Raw genomic sequence first — 27892 nt, forward strand, 5'->3', positions numbered from 1 at the left:
TGGCGGGCGGGGAGGAGGCGGTGCCCCCCCACCGGGTGGGCGGGGCGACGGGCGGAGCGGGCGGGGCGACGGACGGGGCGGGCGTGACCGTGAGTTGAGACCACGCCCTCCGGGCTCGCCCGCTGCTTCCTGCAGGAACGGCCGGGACGGGGCGGCAGCGGAGTACTGGGAGTGAGTGAGCGCGGGAGGGGGAGGGCTCTATGGGGCGGCAGCCGTGGGGTGATGAGGGGCTGGGGCGCGTAGAGCTGCGGGTGGCTGAATCTGGGGCTCCTTGTGGGGCTGTGTGACCGGTAGGGCAGGAGCCGAGGGTCCCCGTGGGGCTGGAGCCGGGGTTTTCTATGGGTCTGCGGCCTGTGGGTCGTGGGGTTTCCTGTGCCGTGGGTCCTAGTGGAGCTGGGGATCGCGGACCCCTGTGGGTCTGTGGGTCCTGAGGTTCCCAGCGCTGTGGGTGCCTATGGGTCTGGGGACTGAGGGTTACAATGGGATTAGGGTCCCGTGGGGTAGGAACCGGGGATCCGATGGGGCCTGGGAACTGTGGGTCCCGATGGGGCTGAGGTCTGCGGGTCACGGGCTGCGCAGTGTTGTGGGTCCTGGTGGGGCTGGGGACTGTGTGTTCCTGCGGGGCGAGAGGCCACGGGTCCTGGGGGTCGCTGCGGGGCAGGAAGCTGTGGGACGCCCAAAGAGGTGGGGCAGGATCCAGGAGGGAGCGCGTGCGTTTGGGACGGCCGTCGGGACCCCAACCCCATGGCGTCACCCCGGCACTGCTCCGCGGCCGTGAGGCCGCCGGAATCCAGGACAAAAAAAGCAGGGAATTGGTGAAGCGCCTGCCCTTATATGGCTCCAGCCAGCCTCCGACGGGCTGCGGGCCTGGCAACTCGTTCCCCACGCAGAATTTCCCCGCTGCCTCAGTTTCTTCATCTGCGGGGCGCTGAGGGGGTGGGGGCACCCGGACGGTCGGGGGTCTGAGGTCAGAGTTAAATCCCCCGGCGGAGGCTTTGGCAGCAGCGGGAAGGGGGGCACGGCATCACCCCCCCGCCCCGTGACGTCGGCCCCGCGCCGTAATCCCGGAGTTGAGCGGATTATGGTGGCCGTGGGGCGAGCGGAGCTGTGGGTCGGAGAGCCCCAAACCGCCTGCGAGGACGGCTGCCCCACGGCCGTGCCCTCCCGGGGGGCACTGATCTGAGGGCGATGGTGGAACGCGGCCATGCGGCACGGGAGGAGTCGAGGGAACCGGCCGGACCGGTTCGAGTCCCGTTTTGCGCCCGTTCCGGTGCCTGGGGGGAGGACCTCGACACCGGCACGTGGACGTGGCTGAAGGTCACCGTCCAGCCTTTCCCTAGTGTCGTTGCCGTTGTTCCCGTTGTCCCCGCCCCGTCACCATTTCAGCAATCTTCCTGCTCAGTGTTTGGGTTTTGGGTGGACTGCTGGCACTGGAGAGCAACAGGCAGTGACATGGAGTGGTGGCATGGAGAGCACTGGCCATCAGGTCAATCCTGGGTTGCCCCTTGTCATCAGTATTTCGGCAGCCTTCCTCCTTCGTGTTTGGGCTTTGGGTGCTACGGTGGCTTTGGTAGTATCCAATGGGACATGGTGACATGGAGCAGGGTTCCCCATGGTAGAGGGGTGGTGAGCACCAGCCATCAGGTCAACCCCGCTGTGACCTTGTCCTTCACCCACAGAGCCTGGGGATGCCGGTGCCCACCCTCGGTGCGGGTCCAGATCCCGGCATGGAGGAGGAGGCATCGGGTGATGGCAAGGAGTCCTGGTTGGGCAACAGCAACAACAATGCGGCACCAGTGGGGTGGCTGTGCCGGCGAGGCGAGGAGCCCTCGTACCTACAGCGTGTGCTGCTGGAGATTGTGGAGTCGGAGCGCACCTACGCCCGTGACCTGCGTGGCATCGTGGAGGTGAGCGAGCTGCAGGGTGGGCATCATGGTACAAAGTCTGGTCACTTGGTGCCACTGAGTGTCCCTGTAGGGCTACCTGGGGAAGATCATTGATGCTCAAGAGCCGCCGCTGCGGCCGGAGCAGGTCAGCGCACTCTTTGGGAACATTGAAGACATCTATGAGCTCAGCAGGTGAGTGGCACCATGGTGGCACCAACACCTGCCATAAGGGGAATGCTCCGGTCACCCCTATGGTCACCTGCTGTTCTCTGCACCCAGCAATCTGCTGCAGAGCCTGGAGAGCTGTGCCTGTGACCCAGTGGCCGTGGCTGTCTGCTTCGTGACGCGGGTAAGGGAACGGGGGGATGCAGGGGGATGTGTGGGAATGGGGACGTAGCGCCCAGCTCTCACCACATTCCCACTGCCCGCAGAGCCAAGAGTTTGACATCTACACGCAGTACTGCAACAACTACCCCAAGTGAGTGGGTGCTCGAGGTCAATGGGGTTGGATGCTGTGGGGGCTGGGTGCTATGGGATTGGGTGCCATGGGGCTGAGCCCTCTCTGCGCTCTGCAGCTCAGTGGCAACGTTAAGTGAGTGCATGAGGAGCAAGCAGCAGGCACGTTTTTTCCGTGAGTGCCAGGAGGAGATGCGGCATGTGCTCCCACTGGGTGCCTACCTGTTGAAGCCGGTGCAGAGGATCCTCAAATACCACCTGCTGCTCCAGGTGAGCACATGTGGCGCGGGTACTGGGCACGGCACAGGTACCTGGTGTGCTGGGAGCACGTAGCATGGCTTTTGGCAACGTGTGGGGCATGGCTGGAGCACCTGGCATGGCCCATCCTCGTGGCACAGCCAGACCCATCGTGGCTCATTTTCACTGGCACACTGTGTGATGGGAGTTCATGGCATGGCACAGGCATCTGGCACAGTGTGGGACATGGCATGCTCATTGTGGCATGTCTCCATGGCACAACTTTGGCACGCTTTGATTCCATGGGTGCTTGACATGGCACATCTCCATGGCACGTGACCGTGGCACTTGGACTTGATGTGGCACGTGTCCATGGCACAACATGGGCATATTTTGTTGGTCTGGGCACTTGGTGTGGCACGTCTCCTTGATGCAGCCTGGGCACATATCCATGATGGCACAGTACACCTCCATGATTCAAGATGGGCACCTTTGATGGTCTGGGCACTTGGTATAGCACGTGTCCGTGACACAACAAGGGTGCATTCCCATGACGTGTGTACCCACCACATTCCTGCAGGAGATCGCTAAGCACTTTGAGCACAAGTCGGGTGATGACTATGAGGTGGTGGTGGAGGCCATCGACACCATGACCTGTGTGGCCTGGTACATCAACGACATGAAGCGCAAGCATGAGCATGCCATCCGGCAGCAGGAGATCCAGTCCTTGCTGCTGCAGTGGAAGGGCCCCGACCTCACCACCTATGGAGAGCTGGTACTGGAAGGCTCCTTCCGTGCGCAGCGTGCCCGCAGTGAGCGTGCTGTCTTCCTCTTCGACAAGCTGCTCCTCATCACCAAGCGCCGTGGGGACCACTATGTCTACAAGAGCCACATCCCAGTGCGTGTCCGCAGCCAGTCTGGGGGACTTGGGGGTGGGCAAAGTGGTACAAAGTTTGAGCACAGGTCCCAGGGTTGGGAATTGGCTCTGAGGGGTGGGCACAAAGGGTGGGGAAGGAGTCCCAGAGGTGGGCAGTGGGGTCCAAGGCTGGGCACAGGTCCTGGCAGTAGGTGTAGGGGTCATGGGGGTGGGTGTAGGAGTCCAGGGGGTGGGAACAGGGTCCCAGTGGGATTATGGGGGTCTAGGATAGGCATGGGGTTCCTGGGGGTGACCGTGGGTTCCAGGGTTGGGAAGTGGGCTCCAAGGAGTGGGTGTAGAGCATCCAGGAGGTGGGCACAGGGGCCTTGGTAGTGAGCAATGGATTGCAAGGGATGAGCACTGGGGGTGTGGGGGTGGGCACAAGGGTGCCAGGGTTTGGAACTGTGGTCCAAGGGTGGGTTATGGGGTCCTGGAGGTTGGTAATGTGGTCCCAGGTGTGGACACTGAGAGCACGGGGGGATCATGAGGATTCTTGGATTGGGAACAGTTCCAAGGGGTGAGCAGTGGGGGTATGGGAGTAGATATGGGTGTCTCGGAATGGGCAGTGGGTTCAAGCAGTGGGCGTAGAGGGGGCACAGGTATCCCATGGATGTGGGCAGTGAGGTCCCAGAGGTGGACACTGAGGTCCTGGTGGCATGTATGGGTGGCACGGAGGTGGGCAGTAAGTTCAAGGAGTGGATGCTGAGGTCCTGAGTGGGGGCAGTGGGGTTCAAGGGGGGGGCACAGGAGTCCCGGAGTGAGTATGGAGGTTCTAGGGTGGGCATTGAGGGCATGGAGGTGGACACAGTGTTGTTGACACTTTCTCCGCAGTGCGCCTCGCTGATGCTGATTGAGAGCACGCGGGACTCGCTGTGCTTCAGCGTGGCACACTACAAGCACATCAAGCAGCAGTATGCCCTGCAGGTAGGGGACATGGGGCATATGGGGTGGGGGGTGGTGGGACTCCCTTCCCACCTAATGCTGCCGTTGCCCCCACCCCAGGCTAAGAGCGCAGAGGAGAAGCGGGTATGGACACACCACATCAAGCGGCTCATCCTGGAGAACCATCACGCCATTGTGCCACAGAAGGTGAGGGCACACACCCTCGTGTCACCCCATTTATGTCTTGGTGGTGGGGACATCCTGCGGTGCCACCTTCTGCCACCGATTGACCCATGGCTTCTCCCCCCACCAGGCCAAGGAGGCCATCCTGGAGATGGACCTGTTCTGTGAGTGCTCCTATGTCCCCCGTTGTCCCCTTGTCTCTCGCTGTCCCCCATCATTTCCCATCATCCTCCTTGTCCCCATGCCCACCATTGTCCCCACTGTCTCCTTGTCCACCACTGTCCCCCCACTGACCCCATATCTGCACTGTCACCATTGTCTACCATTATTTCCATGTTCCCCACTGTCGTTATGTTTCTTATCATCCCCACTGACCTCTTGTCCCCATCATCCCCATGTCCCTCACCGTCTCCACATCTGCCGTTGTCCTCTTATCCCCTATTGACCCCATATTCTTTTGCCCCTCATTGCCCCCATGTGCCAGTCATTCCCCACTATCCCCATGTCACCTGCTGTCCCCTTGCCCCCCACTGTTCTCACACCCCCCTCATCACTCTGCTGTCCATGCAGACCCCCCCCCGCCTGCCCCGCTGCAGCCCTGAGCACCTGCCCCGGAGCCACTCCTGCCAACCCTTAGAGCCACCACGCCATGGCCGGCGGCAGTCTGGTGAGTGTCCCCATGTCCCCATAGCCCTTGTGGTGATAGCACTGTGCTGATCTGTGTATCTTCCCCAAATGCTTTCCGACCCACCAGAGCCCTTCCAGTGTCGTGACCGTGCTGAGACGCTGCCGGACCGACTGCAGGGGCATGTGGGGCGCAGGCAGTCAGGTGCGGATGGGGATTGGGGATGGGTGGGGGACTTGGGGACAGTGCCACTGCAGCTCCGTGACACTACTGTGTGTCCCCACAGAGCCCGCCAAGCAGATCCTGCAGCAGCTGGGAAGGATGAAGGTAAAGCTGGGTGGTGGGGGACTGCCCCCCTTGGCAGCACCAAGTAGGTGCTGAGCCCTTGCCTCCCTCCCCACCACCCAGCATGCAGGCAGTGAGGGGACCCTCCTGGATGCTGGGGAACCCCTCCAGCCCCCTAGGAGCTGGGCTGAGGATGTCGTGGAGGAGGAAGAGGAAGAAGAGGAGCCTTTGCACAAGGACAGCCACGAGGATGGGGACAGGGACGAGAATGGGGACATGGGAGAGAAGCCCCAGGAGGAGCAGGTATCCTCACCCTTGGGATGGCCCACATCACTTAAGGAGCACACTGCAAGTGTTGTGATCCTCACTGCTGCAGCTCCCTCAACCTTTCTTCTTGCAGGAGACCTGTGAGCAGCACCATGAGGCCACTGCCACCCCTGTGTCCCCTCCATGCCACGGGGAACATGAGGGGCTGGGGACCCCCACTTCCCCCTCTCCATCGGGATCCCTCCCACCAGCGGGGCTGCCTGACGAGGAGGAGCAGCACCCAGAGACAGGCACCGGGGAGGACCCACGGGCTCTCAGCAGCGAGGAGGAGGAGGAAGAGGAGGAGGAGGAAGGCCATGGGAGTGGCAGCATCCTGCCCCCCTCCGTGCTGGACCAGGCTAGCGTCATTGCTGAGCGCTTTGGCAGCAGCATGTCACGCCGTGGCAGCATGGTGCTGGATGGACGCAGCGGCAGCACCCTCAGCCTTGATGGGGTGACCCCTCCACAAGAAAACATGGAGTCCTGCAGCCCCCTGCCCTCCCCAGGCTCCCCCCAGGGCTGCCGGCGCCGCTCGCTGCTCTCCACCCAGGACCGGCTGCTGCTGCGTAAGATCCGCAGTTACTACGAGCATGCGGAGCACCAGGACGCTGGTTTCAGCATCCGGCGCCGTGAGAGCCTCTCCTACATCCCCAAAGGACTGGTGAGGAACTCGGTGTCCAGGATCAACAGCTGGCCTCCTCTGGAGCCAGGCAGCCCCAAAACTCCCACGGAGCCAGTGAGCCCCAAAGTCCTCCTGGAGCCAGGGAGCCCCAGAAGCTCCCCAGAACCAGTGAGCCCCAAAACGTCACTGGAACCAGCAAGTCCCCAAGTGTCACCGGAGCCGGATGGAGGAGTGTCACCTCCTGTGTGCCGAGAGAATGGGCTGCCCGAGCCTCCCGCAGAACCTCTGCTCATCCTGGAGGAAGAGGAGGTGCCTCCCCCAGAGGTGCTGGCTCTAGGGGCTCCCCCTCGACGTCTCACCAGCAGGGTGTACCAGCTGGCGCGCCAATACAGCCTGCGCATCAAGAGTCGACGCCGTGCCATCATTGCACCGGGGGACAATGCCTCTCACACCCCAGAACCGGGTGGGATGCGACGGGGGACCGCAGGCATCGTCCCGCTACTGCCATCCAGCTCTCACCCTGCTCCTTCCACTCCAGGTGTACCAAAGCTGCCGGTGTCACCCAGGGATGGCATCACCATCCCAGCCCCACGCAGCCCACCCAGCCCCAGTGGCACTGCCGAAGCCTTCTCCTGGCCAGATGTCCGGGAGCTGTGTGCCCGTTTTGGAGCCCCACGGCCCCCACCGGTGACGCGCAGCCGCTCTGCGCCTGAGGGGCCAGAGCGTGGGGGGAGACCAGCAGCCAAAGAGCAGCAGGGTGGGGGCCGCAGCCGCAGCGCTGAGGCAGGCACTGGGACCCCAAAAGTGCCACGCGGCAATGAGCACCAGCATGCTGCGGGGCTGTGGGTGACGGCGCAGGCACCTCTGGGCCCCGGGGGGCAGCGGGTGCTGGTGTTGGAGCGGTTGCCCCCCACCATCGCTGCTGAGCCCCCAGCCTATGTGCAGATCCGCTCCCCCACCACCCGGGAGAAGATCTGCCTGAAGGCAGTGGTGGAGCGCTGCAAGGCTTACCAGGCCTCCGAGGAGTACCGGCAGCGCTGTGCCCAAGGCCAGGCTGAGGCACCTGAGCCCCCCCGGCACGGCCTCGTCAGGGACCTGCGGCAGAAGTTTCAGACCCTCGACACTGCCAGCTAGGGAGGGCGGCCAGGAGATGGGGCAGCCCACGGACCACCAGGAGATGGGACAGTCTATGAACCCCTGGGTGATGGAGCACCCCGTAGACCACTGGAAGATGGGGCATCCTATGCACCACCAGGAGACTGAAGGCACCTTGCACCATCAGCAGATGGGACATCCCACAGACAACCCTTCTCCTCAGCTCACTCAGACCAAAGGGTACCCAGCTGACTTGGGAGAAGTTGTACCCAATGGACCCCATGAAGGGGCATACAATGGAACCCAGCTTGCTTAGGAGATAGAGCACCCCATGATGGACCACTGGGGATTGGGATGTCCCTTGACCACCAGGAACTGGGACTCCCTACCACCAGCAGCAGTGGGACTCCATGAACCTTTTGTTTCCCCAGGATAAGGGGGACCTCGTGGACCATCAGGAGAGGAATCACCCCATAGGCCACCAATACATGAAAGAGACCATGGTCCCCCACCCTACTTCCCGGAGGGGCCCTCACATTGCACAGCCCTGGGCCACCTTGCTTTGACATCTTTATTACAAAAAAAACCCAAACCAAACCCAAAGTTCTCCCTGCCCGCACACTCCCCCCAGAGATGAGTGGTGCCCCCCACCCACAGCAAGGGGCCAAGCATTTGGGGAGGTCGTGCTCTTCGTGCTCTTTGGTTGGTGCCCATGGGGCTGAGGGCACGCTGGTAGGAGGGGGGGGTGGGAGGGCTTATGGCTTAGAAAAGGGGGTGGGGGGCCAGGATGTGCCCACGTGGAGTGGGTGCATGTGCATGCATGCGGGGCCACGCGAGTGCAAACACACACAGGTGTGTTCCCCAGGGGGGTGGGGGATGTGAGCACACACGTGTGCGTATCTGTGCGTGCACCTCCACTGAGGTGCGTGCATGCCCTGAAGCATGGAGATGTGTGTATATATATAAATATAAATATCTATAAATATATATATATATATACACGTGCGCACTTGCGTACGTGCTGGGCTGCCCCCCCCCCCTTGTTATTTCTTCTTGGGGAAGAAGCTGAAGCGCTTCTCCTTGTCCCGTCGGGGCTCAGGGGGGGGCGTGGGGTGGGGGCAGGCTGCGCGCCTTGGCCGGCAGGTTCTGACAGGAGGTGATGGCCATGTGCAGCCCCTGCAGCCACGTCTGCATCTCCTCCTGGAGGGGCATGGGGCTGTTGGCACCCCATGGCCCTGGGGGTCGCCCCACGGCTTGACCCGGGAGCGCCAAGACACCCAGTGTCCCCTGGGCGTCACCAGCCACTAGTGTCCCTGCTGGGCACCTCTGCTCACCCCAATGTCCCGTGGCCATGCTATGTCCCCCTGGGTACCACCGTGTCCCTCTTGGGTATTTCTAATCAATGTCCCATGGTCACTTTATGTCCCACTAGGCATCAGTGAACACCACCAAGTCCCACTCGGGCACCTCTGGTTACCCCAGCATCCCCTAGGCACCACTGGCCAGCCCTTATCGATTTGGGCCCCTCCAGCCACCCTCATGTCCCATGGCCTACCTGTGTCACCCATTGCCCCAGCATATTCCTCTGCACACCTCTCACCCTGCTCACATCCCACAGCTGCCCTATGTCTCTCTGAGCAGCACTATGTACCTCTATACACCTCTGATCACCCCAATGCCCTCTGGCTACCACTAGCCAACACAATATTCCCCTGGATGTTACTAACCATCTTTTGTCCCCTTGAGTACCGTTGGCTACACCAATGTCCCATGGCTGCCCTTACGTCCCCTTGGGTATCACAGGTCACCTCTGCATACCCCTTTGGCCACCCTAAGGTACCCTTAGGTGCTGCTGGTCATGCCAAGATCCCTCTGGCCACCCTCCAGCCCCCCATGCACCACTGTGGAGAACCTTTACTTGCTTGGGCACCTCTGGCCACCTCAATGTCCCCTGGCCACCCCATTCTTTGTCCCCTTGGCCACCCCAACATCCTGTTGGCCACCCAATGCCCCCAGGACACCCCTCACCTCATCCTTGCCATGGAAGAGCCACTCGCTGCCATTGCTGAGCCTGGGGGCAGAGCACAGCTGGTGGTGAGACATCTGCCACCCTGTGGCTCACCGCGCCAATGCCATGCCATGACACAACCATGCCGTACAGTGCCACAACCGTGCTGTATATTGCCATAACCATGCAGCTCCATGCCATAACCATGCAGCTCCATGCCATAACCACATCAGACCATACCTGAGCGCAAAGACGTGCTTCTTCTTCTTGTAGCCAGCAGCCACCTGGCAGCGTGCGTTGCGCAGCCCCAGGGGCTCCTCACCCTGGCAGGGCACCCCCAGTGCCCGGCTTTTGGCATCCTTGAAGAAGGCAAGCTCCTCACCCCGCAGCACGCAGTACCGCGTGCTCCACGACCTGTGGGCAGCTCTGTCACAACTGGACCACCTCCGCAGCCATGGGTGGCCACTGTGCTGTGCCTACCTGTTGGATGCACGCTTGGTGGCCGCCTCCAGGTCGTGCTTGCGGCCCAGGTAGCCCTCCAGCTGAACGTGGGCAGGCTGGGCAGGCAATGTGGCTACCTCTTCCCGTGGTGCTATGGGCTCCTCCTCGGGCACTATCAGCTGTTGCAAAGCAACAGCCACGTCACTGCCCACCCCCACTGCTGTCACCTCCCAGGAAGCCACCTCCCATGGGACCTCCCCATTGTGCCATCCCCACTGGGGACACGTGAAACACAGGTACCAATGTTGGGAATGGCCACCCCACACTTGGTGACGCATGGGAGCTGGCAGCCATTGGGAGCCACCACGGCATGGGACCTCTGAATATGGTGCCAGTGCTTGGGGACAGTGACACGCGGTGGATGAAATGCTCAGGGTGAGGCTTTGGGAAGAAGCATGGTTGGATCCGGAGCATGGCAATCGTATCCTTCACGTGGTGGTGGTCTCAGGCCTTTGCTGGAGATGGCAGCAGTGAGCCACGGGGAGTGCCTGTGGCGTGTCCCACCAAAGGGAACAGGATACAGGAGGCTGCCCCCAGGTGACTGTCCCCAGGGAGGACAAGCTTAGTGTCCCCAAGCTTGCAGGAAGCAGTCTTGTCCCAAATCAGGCAGACCCTGTTCCCAAGGAGATAGAAGTTCTTCCCAAGCAGCAGAAGTAATCTTGTCCCCCAATAGAAACTTGGGGATCCCTGTCCCCAGAAGTGATCTTGTCCCCAAGGAGCCAGAAGATGTCCCCAGAGAGCCAGATGTTCCCAAGTGGGCAGGAGAGGCAGTAGGGTTTGTTGTCCCCAAGCAGGCAGAACAATCAGAAAGCAACTCCTGTCCCCAAGCAGGCAGCAAGGAGCAGAGAGAGTGGCAGCAAGCATGAAGTGGCAGCACAGAGGGTGACAATGCCAGAGGGTGGCAGTGCCTTGTGGGGTGACAATGACTTTTGGGGTGATGATGTCCAATAGGGTGATGTCCCCATGGGGTTATGATGCCCCTTGGGGTGATGATGCTCCATAGGGTGATGTCTTCCAGGGTGACGCCCCCATGGGGTTACAATGTCCCATAGAGTGACATGGAGTGACGATGCAGCACAGGGCGATGACATCTTGCAGGGTAATCCCCAGAGGTTGGTGATACCTCCAGGCATCGATGATGCCTCATAGGGTGACATCCTTATGGGGTGACGATGCCTTGCAGGGTAGTCAATGCCTTGCAGATCAGTGATGTCCCTTGAGGTGATGATGCCCATGGGGCGATATCCCCTTGGGGTGACCATGCTCCAAGGACACAAAGGAGGGAACCAACACAGGCACATCCAACCAGGAGCACCATCACCACGTGCCCTTGTCCCCAAGAAGCCAGTTGTCCCTTCCAAGCCAGGACAGAGCCAGCTTGAACAGCTGGGTGCCATGTGGTGGTGGCCATGCAGTGTCTCTGTGACTTGGGGGTTACTCCTGGGACAAATGCCAGTAGGGATCTGTCTGCTCCAGAGTGTTTGGCTCTGTCTCTGCCCTGTGCACCCATGGGTGCCAGCGTCTGCCAACCACCCTGAGCCCCCCCCTGGGCTCCCATCCATGGGACGCACTCTGGCAAAGGTACTGCCCTTGTGCCTGCCTGATGATTTGGGGTCATTCAAAATTTATTCAATTCAATGCAAGCAACAGCCAAAGGGCTGGAGGTACGGGTTGTGTCTGTTCCTGCTGCAGGATGGGAGGGAGAGCATAAAGGGACAGGGACCAAGGGATATCTGCAGGGACATGTCCAGGGGCAGCAGTTGGCATGGTGGGGCCATGGGGTCCCTGGTTCTGGGGAAGGAGAAAGCTAAAAGGCAGAACTGACCGGCTGGGGTCCATCGACAGCAGGTGGAGAGATTTCCTGAGGGATCACTCCCTTCCTCTTCTCCTCCTCCTCTTCAGACCTGCAGATGGAGATGGTGCTCAGCATCCCAAAGGATGGAGGTGGGAATAGAGGAAACCCCCAAAATCAGTATAGCAGTGGATTTGTGAGTCAGGGGCATGAACCTGGGGCTTTTGTGCTTTCTTACGAGAATTAAAAGCCCCAGAAAGGAGCAGTGCTGTGGGTCAGCTGCTTTGCTTGCATGGCTTTTGCTCAGAAAAGGTGTATTGCTAAAAATTCCCTGCTTCAAGGGAAGGTGCTGTCATTTAGAGACATGAGAACTACACCCCCTTACCCTGCCTGCAGCTCCGCATCCAGATCCAGATGATGTTCAGGAGCAGTGTCATGCACCACATCCTTCTCCTGCAGTGTCCGCCCACCCATGAGCTCCAGCTGCCAGGGAAGAGGATATGGAAATCAGTGGGAATCCAGCCATGTCCTCTTGCCACCCAAAGGGCCACCAGCTCACCGTCGTCAGCTTCCTCAGGGCAGCGATGCGCTCCTCCCACGTGGCTGTGGACTTCTCAAAGGCTTCGTGTCGTTTCAGCAGCTTCTCCACCGCATCCACCGTCTGCCCATAGTCGCTGCTGGCCAGGTATGGCTCCTGTGCCATCAGCCACGACTCAGCCACTGAGGCATCCCGGGAGAACTGGCACACCTCCAGCACTGCGGGAAAGGGACAGCATTCAGCCCCCCAGCAGGGGGACCCCAAAAACCGCACAGCTGACCCAAACCCCATCACTGCACTCACACAGCTGCAGCCGGTCCCACCGCTGCTGCCACATCTCCATCATGGCCTTCCTCCTGTCCAGCAGCTCCATCAGCTTTGCTTTGATCTGCAAGGGGTGGCTATCATGAGGAGGTCCTTTCCTACTGTCTCCCCACCCCGAGGGGCTGTTACCCACCTCAGGTGACTCCCGGTGTTTGCGCTGCAGCAGCTTCTTGCCTAGTTCAATGCAGGCAGCAAAGCTCTTGTCACGGGCATCTATCTCAGCATGGATGCCTTGGTGGTACTTCATGAGCAGCTCCACCGAGGAAACGTCCCTGGGGGGAGAGGTTGGGAATGGAGTTGTTGAGGATATGGAATTGTCAGGGATATGGAGATGTCAGGGGGATGGAAATATGAGGCATGGAGATGCTGGGGATACAGAACGTCAAGGGGATGGAAGTGTTGAGGATGGAGCTGTTGGGAGTGACAGTGTTGGGAAACATAGATTTTGTGGGTCAAAGATTTGAGGGGATGGAGAAGAGGAGCGGAGATGTTGGGGATGGAGGTATAGGAGGTTGGAGATGGTTGGATGGAGACAGTGGGGAATGAAGATGTTGTGGGATGGAGATAGACACGTCAAGGGATGGAGGTGGGGGCTAGAGATGTTGTGCATGGAGACGTCAGAGGACAGATATGTAGGGGGAAGAGATTTGGGAGAAGAGACGGAGATGGAGGACGGAGATGTTGGAAATGGTGGTGCTGAGAGTTGATGGAGATGTTGAGGTTGTGCCCTACTGGTGAGCAGGGAAGTGGGACCCCCCACCCATCTGCACCTACCTGGGTTTCTCCTGCGTCTGGATCTGCCGCACAGTGTTCTCCATCCAGGAGAGCAGGTCACGCGCCATGCTGAAGAAGCGGAACTTGTCGGCTGTGTCCACCAGCTGCGCCCGGCGTCCGCTGCATGCTTCCAGCAGTGCCTGCAGCGCCCGTGCCACCTCCTGCTCCTGCTGCTGGATGCTGACTGCCTTCTCCCCAGCATAGGCAGTCTGCAGGCGAGCTGCCACCTCTCGAAACTGCTGCACCTGCCCCTCCAGCAGCTGGAGGTCACGCTCAAAGGCGCTGTGCATGCGATGGAAAGCCTCCACTGAACCTGAGTCATCACCCAGGTCCTGGGGCAGCTCCTGGTGGCGGGCAGCAATGAGGGCCAGCAGCTCAGAGCCATCATAGAAGTACTTGTGCAGATCATAGGAGGTGGCCAGCAATTGCATGCGTGTGTCAATCAGCTCCAGCAGGTCAGCCCAGCTCTCATTCAGACCGTCTTTCCACTCAGCTATGGTGGCAGCCTCAGCGTGCCCCGCATCGATGAGGTCCTCGATGGCCAGGTTGACCTGGTCCACACGTTCCTGTCCTACGTTGCCTGTTTCCCGTGCAAACTCCCGAAACTTATCCCTCAGCATCTGAGGTGGGAAAGAAAAGATGGGTTCACCACCCAAAAATGACCCACTGTCATCATCTCCATCATCACCATCACTACCCTCTCCGATGCAATCATCACCATCATCTCCATCACCACTAACATCTCCATCATCATCTCTATCTCCACCACCATCTCACTACCATCACCATCTCACCATCTCAGCATCTCACCACCATCACCATCTCCAATTCCAACTCCATGTTCAGCTCCATCTCCACTGCTGTCTCCATCTTCCCTATCACCATCACTTTAATCACCATCTCCTCTACAATCTCCATCACCACCACCACCATCGCTGACTCTACCTCCATCACCACCATCACCTTTTTTATCTTCATCACCACCTCCACCACCATGCACATGCCAGTGGGCTCACCGTGACATGGTCCAGGTCCTGCCCCAGCTCCTGGGAGGAGGCTGCCACATCACGCTCAGCAATCCACTGCTCCAGGTCCTCCACCTCACGCTTCAGCTGGAAGAGGTGGCACATGTTCTCCAAGCGCCGCCGGCGCTCCTCGGCCGCCTCCTTCAGCCCCGCGTAATACTTGTCCACCTGGCCCTGCAGCCGGATGATCTGCTCCCTGCGTGGCCCCAGGCACACAGACATCTCAGTTTGCACCCAAACCTGCTGGTCTTGCCATGTCTCAGGCCTTTTTTTCAGAAGGACCCCCCACAGATGGGCTCCCCACATCCCTCCACTGCTACCACTCAGGTCAGTGAGTGTCACTGAAGTGCCATCTCATCCGGGCACTGCAGCCATGGGGCTGTCCTCAGGATGGGGACATGGATGGTTACACTTACCCCTCAGGGTGGCCAGCAGAGAGCAGCTGCTGAGCCCTCCCCGCCAGCTCCTTGATGGTCTGCCCATAGTCCTCAATGGAGCGTTGCTGCCTCACGTGTCTCTTCAGCATCACCAAACCACTTTCCTCGTCCTGCAGCAGGAAGGGCACCAACGAAAAGTCAATATATGGCATGGCCAAGAGATGGTGACCAGGGTTCAACCCTAGTGCCCACCCTGCGGAATTGTTCCACCTCCCTCCAGTGCAGAAGGAAGCAATGGTGGGCTCATCATGGCACGGTGTGGTATGCAATGGATGGCACGGAATGCAATGTAACGGCACATGATGGCATGTGATAGGATACTGCGTGTTGGGATGGGATGGCATATCATGGCATGTGTTAGTGTGTAAAGGCACACACAGCATGGGGTTGGATAGTGTAATTGCATGGTATAGGATGCCATGGCATGGCATGAAAAGGCATATAATGGCATTGGATGCTATGACATGGCAAGGCATAGCATGGCATGGGATGACTTCTGATGGCACAAGATGACCTGTAACAACATGGTGATGGTGTGGCATGGGATGATGTGTGATGGCATGGCATAGTGTGCCACTCATGGCAGTACATGGGACAGCACGCAGTAGCACAGCATGATATTCCATAAGACTGCAAATGATGGCACAGCATGGCATGACATGACTCTAGAGTCATCTCACGGTACAGGATATTGTGTAATGGCATAGCATGGTGTGGGATGGCATGGCAAGGTGTGGACAGTATAGCACGGCATGGGATGGCATGTACTGACAGGGGACGGATAGATGGCACACAATGACACACGCCACAAGATGGCATGTCCTGGCACAGCATGGGACAATATGGCATGGGATGGGGCATAACAACACAGGACGGCATGTAGGACACTGCATGGCACGGAGTCCACAGAAGACACTGGCAAACAATGCAGAGCCACCCTCACCTTCGGCTTCTCCTCATCTCCCATGAAAAGCTCCTGCTCGCTGACCCACATCTCAGCCTCGCCAGCATCCAGGTAGTACTGTTGGGCCTCGCTGGCCTCCCGCAGCCTCTGCTGTCGAGCAGCCACTTCTTCCCTCAGCGCCTCCCACTGTGCCCGCAACTCCCGTGCCCTCTCCGCCAGCTCTGGGCAGGATCCTTCAGCAGCTGCCTCACCACGTTCCAGCACCTCGGCCAGGCGGGGGGCATGGCCTTGCAGCTCCTTCTGAAGAGTCTGCAGTGGGGTCAGGGTCTTACGGGCTGTGTGTGGTACCGCACCTCCCTGGGTAGGACAGTGGGTGCCATGGCAGCATACTCACCTCATTCCTCTTGGCCAAACGCTGCACGCTCTGGAGGTTGGTGCCGTGCTCGGTTGACCTGGCCCATAGCATCCTCTCCTGCACCCATAACTGAGGACAAGAGCATCTGCTCAGCAATGTATGCCCCTAGCCCTGCAGCCCCAGCCCTGCAGCCCCCACTGCCACCATGGTGCTCACCATCTCGTCCTCCAGGTCCCTCCCTAGCTGGTACATCGCCTTGGAAGTTTCCAGCTCCTTCCTCTTCTTCTCCAGAGGCTTCAGCAGGTCAAGGAATCGCTGCTGGAGCTTCTCCTCCTGCCCATCAGGCTCTGGTGTGACCCCAGCAAGTGGTGCTTTCAGCTCCACCAGCTCCTCCTGTCGTGCCGCCACCTGCTCCTCCAGCCGCTGGGAGGGGAACACCATCAGGTCCCATGCCTGACGTCATTCCTCATGCCAGAACACCCCATCCCCATGCCACGCACCGTCAGCTTCTTGAGCAGTAAGTTGGCCCCGGTGAGGTCCTTGGCACGCTCCGTGCTGTGCAGCTCGCCTTCTACCTGCCCCAGCCAGCGCTCCAGATCACTGTAGCTCTGGGCGTACAGCTCAGTGCGGTTGGCCTCAAAGAGCTGCTGGCCCTTCTCTGTGGCAGCGCTGTGTAGCCCATTCCACAGCGCCTGCAGCTCGTCCAGCCGCCGGCCCACCACTGCACCGTACTGTGGTTTGCAGCTTGCCAGCTCCATGCCCTCCTATTGGCACAGTGATGAGCTCAGTGAGCACCACATCCCCAGGCCATGGCATATAGCCATCTCACCTCACCGGGACTCACCACTTTGATCTTCTCCAGCCATGCCTCATTGGCTGCCAGCTCTGCCATAAAGGCTTGGTGCTTCTGCCACTTGCCATGCAGACCACGTGCATCTCCATAGGATGCATCCTGCACCGTTAGCATCTTCTCATCCACCCAAGCAGTGAGCTGCAGGCAGGGTGAGTGTGTCATGGCTCGGTCATGGGCACTCCACTGTGCCACCAACCGTGCTGCTCACCCACCTCTCGGCAGCTCTGCAGGAAGCTCTGCAGCTTGTGGTTGTCCTGCAGCAAGCCCGCTGCTTCCTCTGCCTTGGCCACATTCGCCTTGTGCCTGGCATGGGGACACAAGCACAGACATCACCCCACTGCCACACCACAGTGCTGCCCATTGGCCCCTCACCCACTCACCGCTCCTGCAGGGCCTGGTTCTTCTCGCTAATCTTCTCAGAGAAGATATTTCCCTCTGCCACGAGCTTGGAGCCACTGGTCACCACACTAGGGACTTTTTCAGCGCTGCTCTCCATGGAGGCACGGAAATCCTCAAAACGGCGCAGGGCAGCTGTGGAACCCTCCAGTGTGGGGGGTAACTCCAGGTGGGCCAGCGTGTATTCCTAGAGGGCACAGGGGGCTCAGCATCTTATCAGGGCTCCATCAGTCCTCCCCTGTGATGGGGAGGGACACCGTGCCCATTGGGGCTCTCCATTGCAAGGACCCAACCCCAAGAGCATGGACCCAATCTCAAGAGCATGGCACAATCACACCCTGGATGCTTTCCACTGCTTGAACCCAACCCCAAATGCATGGCACAACCATGCTGTGGGTGCTCTCTGCTGCACGGATCCAAGCCCAACAGCATGGCACAATCTGAGCGCTCTCCATCACATGGACCCCACCTTACGTGCACGGCACAACCATGCCTTGAGTGTGGATCCAATCTCAAGCACACAAACCTAACTGCAAGAGCATGGCACAGCTGTGCCCTGGGTGCTCTCTACCACACATCCCCACGTCCCACACCTACCTGATTGGTGAGGAGAATCTCAGCCTGTTTGGCATCGCGCAGGAACTCCTGGAAGCCCAAGCACTGGGCAAGGAAGCGCTGCCGGGCATCCCACATCTTGTGCAGGGCTCCCCAGCCTGCCTCCACACCCCGCAGCCGCTCCCGCAGCTGCTCATACTCAGGGTCCTCCTGATTGCTTGTCACCCGCTTGCCTGCCTCCAGCAGTGCCGTGAAGGCAGCTGCGTGCCCCTCGGCATCCTCACGGGCAGCCGCATGCTTCCGCAGCAGCTCTTCTGCCTCACCCACCGAAATCGGCACCTCTTCAGTGGCTGCCACGGCTTTCTGTGCCCTGAAGAGCCACGCTTGGAAGTCATCCAGGTCCTGCAGGAAACTCTGCAGCTGCCCCACTTCTCCCAGCGCAGCCGCTCGATCCCGCAGGGCACCCTGCAGCCCGTCCATGGCATCCTGCGCCCCTGCCAGCCGCCTTGCCGTGTCCTCGGCCAACTCAGGGTGCTCCTGGGCCAGGAGGGTGGCTTGCGGACGCAGGGCATCCAGGCGGCTCTCGGCCGCTGTCAGCTCACGCTCGATGCCGTACAGCTTGCGCTGGGTGGCCAGGACGCCAGCCAGGTCATGGCCAAGCTCCCTCGTGGACTCCACCACCCGCGTCTTGCTCAGCAGCCAGGCGCGCGTCTCCTCACACTCCAGTTGGAAGCTGAGCAGGTTGAGCGCCGAGCCCACTGCTGCACGCCGCTGGGACACCAGCTCCCGAAAATGGTCCCACCTGCATGGCCAAGAGGGTCAAGGTGGGGGGCACGGTGGGGTGAGGTGCCCTTGCTGCTCCAGGACCTACCTCTCATTGAGCTGCTGCTGGCACTGCCGGACCTGAGGGCTGTGTGGGTGGCCGCTCTCCAGCAGACCGTCAGCTGAGCGGTTGACAGCATCAATTTGAGAAGCCACGCCAGCCATTTTCTGCTCCAGCCCATCCAGCCTGTGGGAAGTCAGGCTGAGAACGGGCTGCATCTTGTGACACTGTACCAAGAACTAGCCAGAGCTCATTGCGTGGGGCTGAGAACTGGCTGCAGACTGTGACACTGTGCTGCGGACTGCTCAGAGCTTGTGACATTGGGCTATGAATTGACCAAATCTCATGGCACTAGGCTGAGAACTTGCCAGAGCTCATGGCACTGGGATGAGAATTGGTCAGACCTCGTGACATCAAGCTGAGAACTGGCTAGCACTCATGACACCAGGCTGAGAACTGGCCACATCTCTTGACACTGGGCTGAATACCAGAGAGAACTCACGGCACCAGGCTGAGAACTGGCCAGAGCTCATGATAGCAAATGGCAGCTCATCCATACCCTACCTGTGCTTCACCACATCCAGCTCCTCCAGCGTGTTGGGCACCTCCAGCTTCTCCAGCCACCGCTCCTTGGCGCCCATCCAGAGCTGGCAGGCTTCACTCTCTCCAAAAACAGTGTAGAGGTTGAGGGCATCCTGCAGCCTTCGGCCACGCGTCTTGGCCAGCGTGCTCACCTCGTGGTGCAGCTCCTGCAATGCTGCCAGGCGGTTGTGCGCCTCGGGGCCAGCCCGCAGCTCTGGTGGGAAGCCCTCTGCTTGGTGACCCAAGCGCTCCAGGAGATGCTGGGCAGCCGCCAGCTCCTCCAGCAGCTCCTGGTGCTCCCGCAGCAGTGCCTGCGTGTGGACTTCATCGTGACCCAGCTCCTCGCTGGCCGCTTGCTGCCGAGCCTCCGCCAGAACCTCTGCCAGTTCTTCAGCCTCTGCCTGGAACTGGAAGAAGCCCTCGGCCTCCCGCAGCCCACGGCGGCGGAAGGTCACCAGCTCCTGCAGCTGGTCCCATAGTACCCGCACGGCAGCTGCCCGGTCCCGCAGCCGCCCAGCATCACGCCCTGCTGCTGCCAGCTGCTCAGCCATCACCAGCGCCTTCTCCAGTCGGGCTCCCTGTGCCTCCAGCTCAGCCTCCAGTGCAGTGTGACGACGTCGCAGCAGCAGCACACCTGCCAGGTCTTTGCCGTAGTCCAGCGCTGAGTAGATCTGCTCCTGTTCCTTGATCCAGCTCTCTGCCTCGTCCAGCTCCTGCAGACACTGCCAGACAGCCCGGGACTGCTCCAGCAGGGCTTTACGCCTCGCCGCCAGTGCCTGCAGCTCCTGCCGGCACATCTCCAGGTGGTTCACACGGTCTCGGATCACTCTGGGGTCACAGGGACGGTAGCCTGGCCAGGGAGCAGCAGGGGCATGCATTAGTGGGGCTCCTAAGGTGTGCTGCAGGAAGCATCCTGGTTCACTCAACCCCGAAGACACTTGTGCATGCACCTCTGGAGCAACACCACCTTTAGAGGACTCAACTATTGGTACACTCAAAAACTGAAGAACCTTGGAACACCCAAAAACTGGAGTACCCACCCTTGGAGAACTCAACCCTTTGACTGCCCACCCCTTGGAGTGCCCAATCAGTAGACACACTTGGAGCACCCACCTCTGGAGCAACCCGACCTCTGGGGGACCCAAACCCTTGAGCACCCTCCCTTTGAATGCCAAACCATTGGAGCATCCAACCATTAGAGATCCTTGAAGTTCCCAATCATTGGAGCACCCACCCTTAGAAAATCCAACACTTAGAGCACCCAACCACTGGAGACCCTCGGAGCATCCAACCTTTGGAGAACCCAACCCTTAGAAACCCTCAGGAAACCCAACCCTGATGCACCCAACCCACAGAGTGTCCAACCCTTGGAACCCCCAAAACTTTGGAGCATCCAACCCCTGGAGCACTCCCAACTCCTTGGAGCACACCTACCCTCAGCATCAGCAAATCGGAGGGCAGCAGCACTGATGGCCCGCACCTTCTCTGCCTGCAGTGCCATGTCACCTTCCAGCAGCCGGTGGGTCTCCAGAAGCTCCTCCACCTCAAGGAGGTGCTTCCCAGATTCAGACGAGGCCAGCTGCACCTGTGATATACCTGGAGGTCAATTGCAGACTACGAGCAGGTGGTGAGCACTCCAGCACCAAAATTATCTCTGTGATGCATTCACCCAACCATGGATGCATCTCCTGCACCCAACACTTCCTGGCATAATGTGGGGCTGGTAGCTGCACACTCCAAGCACCACATCTTTCTCCAGAACCCAAACACCCCATAACCACCTCTGACTCCCCAAGAAGCCCCACTGATCCCCTGTGTGGTGGGACCAAGGTACCATACTCATGCTGACTCTGAATCTCTTGCATCCACCTGCAGCTCACCTTGACCTCATCCATCCAGTTGATGCTGTGCAGCATCTCCTGAAAGAGGTGCTGAAGGGTGAGGTTCATCTCGAGGCGCTGGCGCCGGTTGCGCAGCAGCTCCTGGAGCTGCTCCCAGAGCCTCAGGATGTTGTCCTTGCGCCCCCTGATGCGTTTGATGTCGTGGTAGCCCTCCCTCTCCAGCTCCTTCGCCACTGCATCGATGGCCTGCACCCGTTCCATGTAGGCAGCTGTGTCTGTCTCAATGGCCTCGTGTTTCTTCTTGGCTGCCTCCACTGCTGTCAGGTCTTGGCCAAAGTTATCCTGCTGGGAGCAAAGCCAGCAGTGAGGCAATGTCGGGGTGCCCCAATCCCCACAGTGGTGCTTGCTGGCCCCACCTGTGCCACCAGGCGTTGGTTCTCACTCAGCCAGGCCTCCCGCATGGCTGCTTTGCGGTCAAAGCGCCGTGCCAGCTGCTCCAGCTTCTCCTGCCGGATGAGCTCATTGCGCAGCGCCAACTCCCGCTCGTGCTCCGCTTTCTCCAGCTTCTCCCATGCCTGGGAAAAGGCAGAGTTGGGTGGTGGGACACATGTTCCGCGTCCCACTGGCCATGCCTTGCTCTGCTGGTGAGTCCCAGTGTGCCACAAGGGTGGGGGAATATCGATGCGGAAACACAATCTGCTCCTAGATGGATCCACACTGCACTGCACTGATGGACTTAATCCAACACAAGATGGACCCAATCCACCTTAGGATGAAGCCCAAGTGCCCCAAGACCTTAAATGCCCCAAAGGTAGACCCAACTTCAACTCCACCTGCTCCAGGAGGAAATTCAAATGACCCAAGTTCTTAATTAAGAATTGGCTCCAAGATGAACCTAACCTGCCCCAAGATGGGCCCACACTGTTTCAAGATGAAGCCCAAATTCCCCAGGACCTGGACAACTCCAATATGGATCCAACCTGCCCCAACATGGACCCAAAATGCCCCAGGGTGGACCCAACTTGACCCAGGTGCACAAACACCCAGGATGGACACAACCTGCAACAGGGTGGACCTCACCTGGCCCAAGAGCCTAAATGCTATAGGATGGACTGAAAATGCTCCAGAATGGACACAATATGCCCCAAGACCAAGCCCAAATGCCACAAGACCTGAACTGCTCCAACACAGACCCTATCTACCCCAAGATCTGAAATGCGCTCAGACAGACCGAAACTACCTGAAGTTCACACATGCCGAGAGGAACCCAACCTACCCCAAGGTGGACACAACCAGACTCAAGGGCCTAAATTACCCCGCAGTGGACCCAATACACCATGTGCATCCATACCCGGTTGATGTCACAGACCAGACGCCCCTCTTGTGGTGTGTAGACACGCTGGTTGTTGGCTCGCATCCGAGACTGGATGGTGAAGAGCAGCACCTCCAGGTTGCCCTTCTCCTGAAACCTGAGCCAGCGAGAGCTCAGCCTGTGGCATCCACAGGTGCTCAACACGGGCAGGAGGTGTGGGAGAAATGCTTACTTGGGTGGCTTCTCCACCGTGCGGTAGGTGCTGAAGGCCTGCAGCTGGTGCTGCACACCAGCCAGTGAGTTAGCGAAGCTGCGGCTGTTGAGGGAGACGATGGTCTGCTCGATCCAGGTGAGCAGGTTGGAGGCCAAGCCCCCATAGCCCTCGATCATCCGCTTGGTCTCCTTGGCATGCTCAATGACCTATGGCACAGCCAGAGGTGAGCACGGGGCATCCCGGCACTCTCCAGTGCCATGCCATGCCATGCCATCCCAATTCATCACCATTCTGACCTTGCCCAGCCTCCTGCCCTTCACCTCCAGTTTCTTCATCTCGGAGAAGTAATGGTAGAAGGCCACCACATAGGTGATGATGGACTTCTCATCGGGGTTCTCCGTGAACACATCTGTGCAGTGGCAGAGAGGTGTCAGCCCCAACCAGCACAATGGGGTGCCACCATCCCACGGTGTTGATGGGTCCCCACATTCACATCCCACGCAGAGCCACCTCTGGGGTTGTTCCACTTCTATCCCTCCATGGGTATGTCCCAAGGGGGGGGGAAAATGAGGCAGGGGGACTCACCTTCAGGGTCAAGGAGCGGGGTGATGCCCAGGTGCCGCTCGGCCACGCTGAAGGCATGCTCCAGATTGTGCCGGGCATTGGACTTGGTCAGAGTTTTGAAGTCAAACAGCTCAGGCCTGGGGACAGAGAGCACAGAGACATGTTGACACAGCTGATACCACTGACACTGTACCTATGCCAGCGGCTGTGCCATGAACCTGTGCTTGTGGATGAGGGCGTTGAAGGCCAGTCCGTCCTTCCAGCTGGAGGTGAAGTTGGTGACATTCACGTGAGGATAGCTACGGCGAAGACAACAAAGGGGTCACCATCACCCTCTGTGCACCCCTGGGCCCCAAGGCCACGGACTCCACCTCCACCTACCCTGCTGTCTTCATTTGGCACCAGAGCAGCAGCGCGTCCCTGGGCGAACGTGTTTCTGGACCCTCCTTCATCTCCTTGATGACATCTTGCACCTGTGGGACAGATTGACAACCCAAGATGGCGGAATATGGCTCCTGCTGGGGCACTGAGTCTGTGGGCGCCACCTGCCCATGGTACCTGGAAGCGGAGGATGATGGTCCAGATGAGGCCAAGGATGAGGCGGTGGTTGCCGTCCACAATGTCATGGGAGCCCATGTTCTCCAGGTGCACCTGCTTCTCCTTCAGGAACTGCAGTGCCTTATCCACATTCTCCAGGCAGTGGATGCGCATCCGGCCCTTGGTGGGCTTGGGCTGGGGCACAATAGCACTCAGTGTCCTGCCCTCACTGCCTGGCATGCCCTGCCCTGCCCAGGGACCCCCACTGCCATGCCCAGCAGTCATGGCACAGTACAAGGGGTGGCTTAGCATGGCATGCTATGGCTCAGGATGGCACGGGGCGATAGTACAGCAGGGAATGTAACACTGGTATGGAATGATGAGGCATGAGATGGCACGGCATGGGCTGGCATGGCATAGGATGGCATGGTACAGCATAAGATGGGATAGCAAAGGATGGCATGGCATGGGATTATACAGCGTAGAACAACACGGGATAGTATGGAAGAACATGGTATGGCATAGGATGGCATGGCATAGGATGAGATGGCATGGAAGGGCATGGAATGGCACAAGGTATGGGATGGCAGGGAAAGGTATAGCATAGGACAGCATGGCATGGCATGGCATAGCATGGTATGTCATAGAGTGAGATGGCACCAGAGGACACAGGATGGGATGGCATGGGATGTGATAGAGTGGAATGGCGTGAGACAGCACAGGAGGAAACAGATCACTGTGGTATGGAACGGCATGGGATGGGATGGCATGGCACAGCATAACACGGAATGAGACTGCACACACAGCATGGGATGTCATGGCACGTGATGGTATGGGATGGAACAGCATGGGTTGAGAAGGCATGGCGCAGCTATGCAACAGCACAGCATGGCACATCACAGCACAGCAGGGCATGAGATGGCACAGGATGGACCCCAGGGTTTCTATCAGGAGGACGCTCATACCAGCATCTCTTTGGACAGCACCTCCAGCAGTTTGATGAGCATCCGCCCGTCCCGGAGGTCCAAGTAGAGGTCGGAGATGCGGCAGGTGACGCAAGCCAAGTGCAGGTTCACCCACTTGGTGAAAGTCTTCTTCTGCACTGCCTCCCGCTCATCTGCAACAGGGGAGCAACCACAGTGACACCATCTCCAACTCATAGTGTCAGGGACTCCAGCGATCCAAACCCAGCCCCATACCTGCCAGCGCTTTGATGCGGGAGCGCTCAAAGAGTCGCGCTGAACTGTTGTCGTTGTCCAACTCATCGTCGGAGGCATCCCAGTGGCTGTAGGACTGCTGCAGCTCCAGATGGTCATAGTCATTCTCGGAGGTCATGGTCCCGGTGTCCCGCGGCTGTGTGGCCGGCGGCTACGGGGAGAGGACCCTCGTTGGGTGATGCGGGCACAGGCATGACCGCCCCGCTGTGCTGTAGGATTTGCAGCTAAGACCTGCCGCTTAATCAGCTCAGCGGGATTTAGCGTTGCTCCCAGGTGTTTGGGTGCTCCCCACGGCTGTCACCCCATATGGGTCCCACAGCATCCATGGGTGGCACCCAAAGGGACTGGCACTGACCCACGCCTGCGCCGGAGGGGCTTTAGGCAGACAGCAGGCAACAGCTGCTGGTTCAGGGGGGACGGGGAGGGGACGACCGCCCTCAGGGACATTTGAGCCACAGATAGGACCGGCCGGTATCTAAAAATGCTGCCAGCAGCTGCAGGCCGCCCTGGGGCCCCTGAAGGGTGTGAGGAGCCAGGCTGGGGGCTGTCACCTCCAGCACCCAAAATCCTCACACCTTCTTTGTGCTACGGGGTTTGCCCAGTTGGGACTCAGCACCTGTATGGCACACTGAGGTGTCCCCCATGGGGCGACCCCAAGGGCTGTGAAGGTTTTGGGGGGAAAAAACCTGCGTGCAGGGGGGGTTATCGGGGCCAGCCAGGCTGGGCTGGGTGCTGTGCTGTACCCTAATCTTAGTGGTGCATGTGTGAGCGAGGCTAGGGAGGGGTGTACATGCAGAGCATGCAGGAGCAGAGCACACAGCATCCTAGCACCGTGCCAGACAGTACCTCAAAAACACTCCAACCGTGGGGAATCCCATAGGTGGGAACCCTCCCACACGTGCTGCTGAGCAGTGCCATGCCTCTGCATCTGCCATGCCAGCGGGCAGCCAGCATCCTCCTGCTCCTCCCCAATGCTGGCAAGGCCCCTAACGTGCCGCCAGTGCACACTGACAGCGTAGGGAGCGCCGACCCTTCAAATCTGCCTCTGCCACCACCAGGAAAACACAGAGCCCAGTAGGGTCACAGTGTAGGGCATCCCACTTGCCCCCTGCTGCCTTCCCAGTCTGCTGCTCGGTGCCGTGAATCAGCACTTCCCAGGGCTGGCATTGAGCTGCCACCACAGTGCCCACACTGTGCCCGGTGATCCCGCTGCTTGGTGCCCTGAGCCCCTGCCGCACTCTGTGGGTATCCCGGACAGGGGTACAGGAGAACAGCAGCGTATGGGATCCCCATTCACCCCAAAAGAGTGAATCTATGGGGTGCCAACACTCAGCGTCACCCCAAATCTCCATGACCAAAGTGGGTTCAGAGCACTGCTGTGGAAGGAGGGTTGGCACTGTGTCCATCAGTGGCACAGCATGGCACGGCACAGAATGGCATGGCATGGCACAGAATGGCATGGCACGGCACGGTATGGCACGGCACGGCACAGCTCCCCGGGGCCCCACAATGCCTGTCCCTGTCCCGCTGTCCCTGCAGTCGCCCGCCGGTGGCACACACACGTGCTGCCACGCTGCGTGCATTGCCAGCTATAAATAGGCCTGGGCTCAGCCCTGCTCTCTCTCTAGAGCGGGGGGCACCCACAACCCAGTAGACCCATATGAGACCCCAAAACTCCGCAGCAACATCCCACAGTGGGGCTGTTCACTGTGGCACTGAACCCAGCATAGCAGCGGCGAGCATGGAGAAAAACACCCCACTCTGAGCGAAACCGAACCCAAAGGATTGGGACACCCCGATCGGGGCACCTCAAATGGCAGCACCCCACGCTGGAACACCCTACACTGGGGCACCCCGCATCGGGACGCCCCACATCGGGGCACCCCATGGCTGCATCCTCCCCCAAGGACACCGAGCGGAACCCTACCCCCCGTTGGGTGTCCCCAGGGCGCTCGGGGACGTCCATCCCCACCGCCCCCTCAGTCGTCCCCCCGCCCCCCGGTGCCGCACTCACCTGCGCGGGGCGGCGGCGGTTGCGGGAGGGCGAAGGGCGGCGAGTGCGGGCGCGGAGCGGGGCGGGGGGAGCGGAGCCGCCGGGCGCCGCGCTATAAATACCATTATCGGAGCGCGCAGGGACATTCCTGCCCGGGGCCCGGCGCTGCCCGCCCCGATAGCCCCGCTCCCCCCCAGGGCCGGGCGGAGGCGGGCGGGGACGCGGTGCCGCCCCGCAATGCAGCACAGCGGCCCCCCCCCGGCCAGCGCCGCCGGTACCGGGAGCGCCGGCAGGGTGGAGCGGGGCGGGGGGAAAGGGGAGGAAGCGGGGTGAGGAGCATTCCCAGTTAGTGATGGGTGACCCCAGCCGGTCCTAGGGTTCTCCCAGTTAGGACGAAGTGAGCCCCCAATAGCTTTGTGTGTCTCCCAGTTAGTGCTGGCTGCCCCCAGTTGGCCCTACTTACCCATATGGCTGGGGAGTCCCAGTTAATCCTATGATTCCCCCCAGTTAGCACTGGATGTCCCCCCTCTATAGCATTGGTTATCCCCTCACTTAGCACTGGGTGCTCCTAAGTACTGCTGGGTGCCCCTAATTAGTCTTAGGTGAACCCCTCAGTTAGTGTTGCCCCCCAATAGCCTTGGGAGTGCTAAGTGCCCCCAGTTGGTGCTGGGTGACCCCACTTTGTCCTGGGTGCCCCCAGTTAACCATGGGTGACTCCCCACTTAGCTGTGACCGACACACATTGGCCTTAGGTTCCCTCAGGTGAGAGCTGGGTGCCCCCATTTAGCGCTGGGTGCCCCTAACTAGCCCGAGGGACCCCTAACTAGCCCTAGGGGCCCACTCAAAGTTAGATG

At 59.9% G+C, this 27892-nt stretch overlaps 2 protein-coding genes across 2 annotated transcripts; one reads left to right on the forward strand and one right to left on the reverse strand.

Annotated features, from left to right (window-relative positions):
• The first annotated feature begins 104 nt into the window (after positions 1–104).
• On the forward strand, positions 105–8090 carry LOC122192424 (pleckstrin homology domain-containing family G member 3-like). Its single transcript, XM_042892959.1, has 15 exons — positions 105–171; positions 1680–1907; positions 1978–2078; positions 2166–2235; positions 2318–2364; positions 2462–2612; positions 3160–3477; positions 4327–4419; positions 4498–4584; positions 4691–4738; positions 5131–5227; positions 5315–5389; positions 5472–5512; positions 5594–5773; positions 5871–8090. The coding sequence occupies exons 2-15, from the start codon at positions 1689–1691 to the stop codon at positions 7530–7532; spliced, it is 3189 nt and encodes a 1062-aa protein (XP_042748893.1). The 5' UTR covers positions 105–171; positions 1680–1688; the 3' UTR covers positions 7533–8090.
• On the reverse strand, positions 8064–25978 carry LOC122192423 (spectrin beta chain, erythrocytic-like). Its single transcript, XM_042892958.1, is given in 36 exon segments — positions 8064–8594; positions 8596–8693; positions 9522–9564; positions 9742–9915; positions 9982–10121; positions 11828–11906; positions 12180–12277; positions 12354–12550; positions 12636–12720; positions 12790–12928; positions 13431–14050; positions 14447–14651; positions 14872–15002; positions 15836–16105; positions 16191–16280; positions 16368–16574; positions 16652–16915; positions 16996–17142; positions 17217–17307; positions 17385–17587; positions 17998–18757; positions 18827–18964; positions 19343–20210; positions 20795–20945; positions 21241–21543; positions 21618–21776; positions 22553–22670; positions 22746–22933; positions 23024–23136; positions 23313–23428; positions 23510–23590; positions 23673–23764; positions 23850–24023; positions 24794–24945; positions 25028–25196; positions 25892–25978. Coding segments are annotated over 36 exon segments (6993 nt in total). The 5' UTR covers positions 25964–25978; the 3' UTR covers positions 8064–8536.
• Positions 25979–27892: the final 1914 nt, after the last annotated feature.

This window comes from Lagopus leucura, unplaced genomic scaffold (genome assembly GCF_019238085.1).
Source record: "Lagopus leucura isolate 7727_CA_CO unplaced genomic scaffold, USGS_WTPT01 59932-0_obj-0_obj, whole genome shotgun sequence".
Lineage (NCBI taxonomy): Eukaryota > Metazoa > Chordata > Aves > Galliformes > Phasianidae > Lagopus > Lagopus leucura.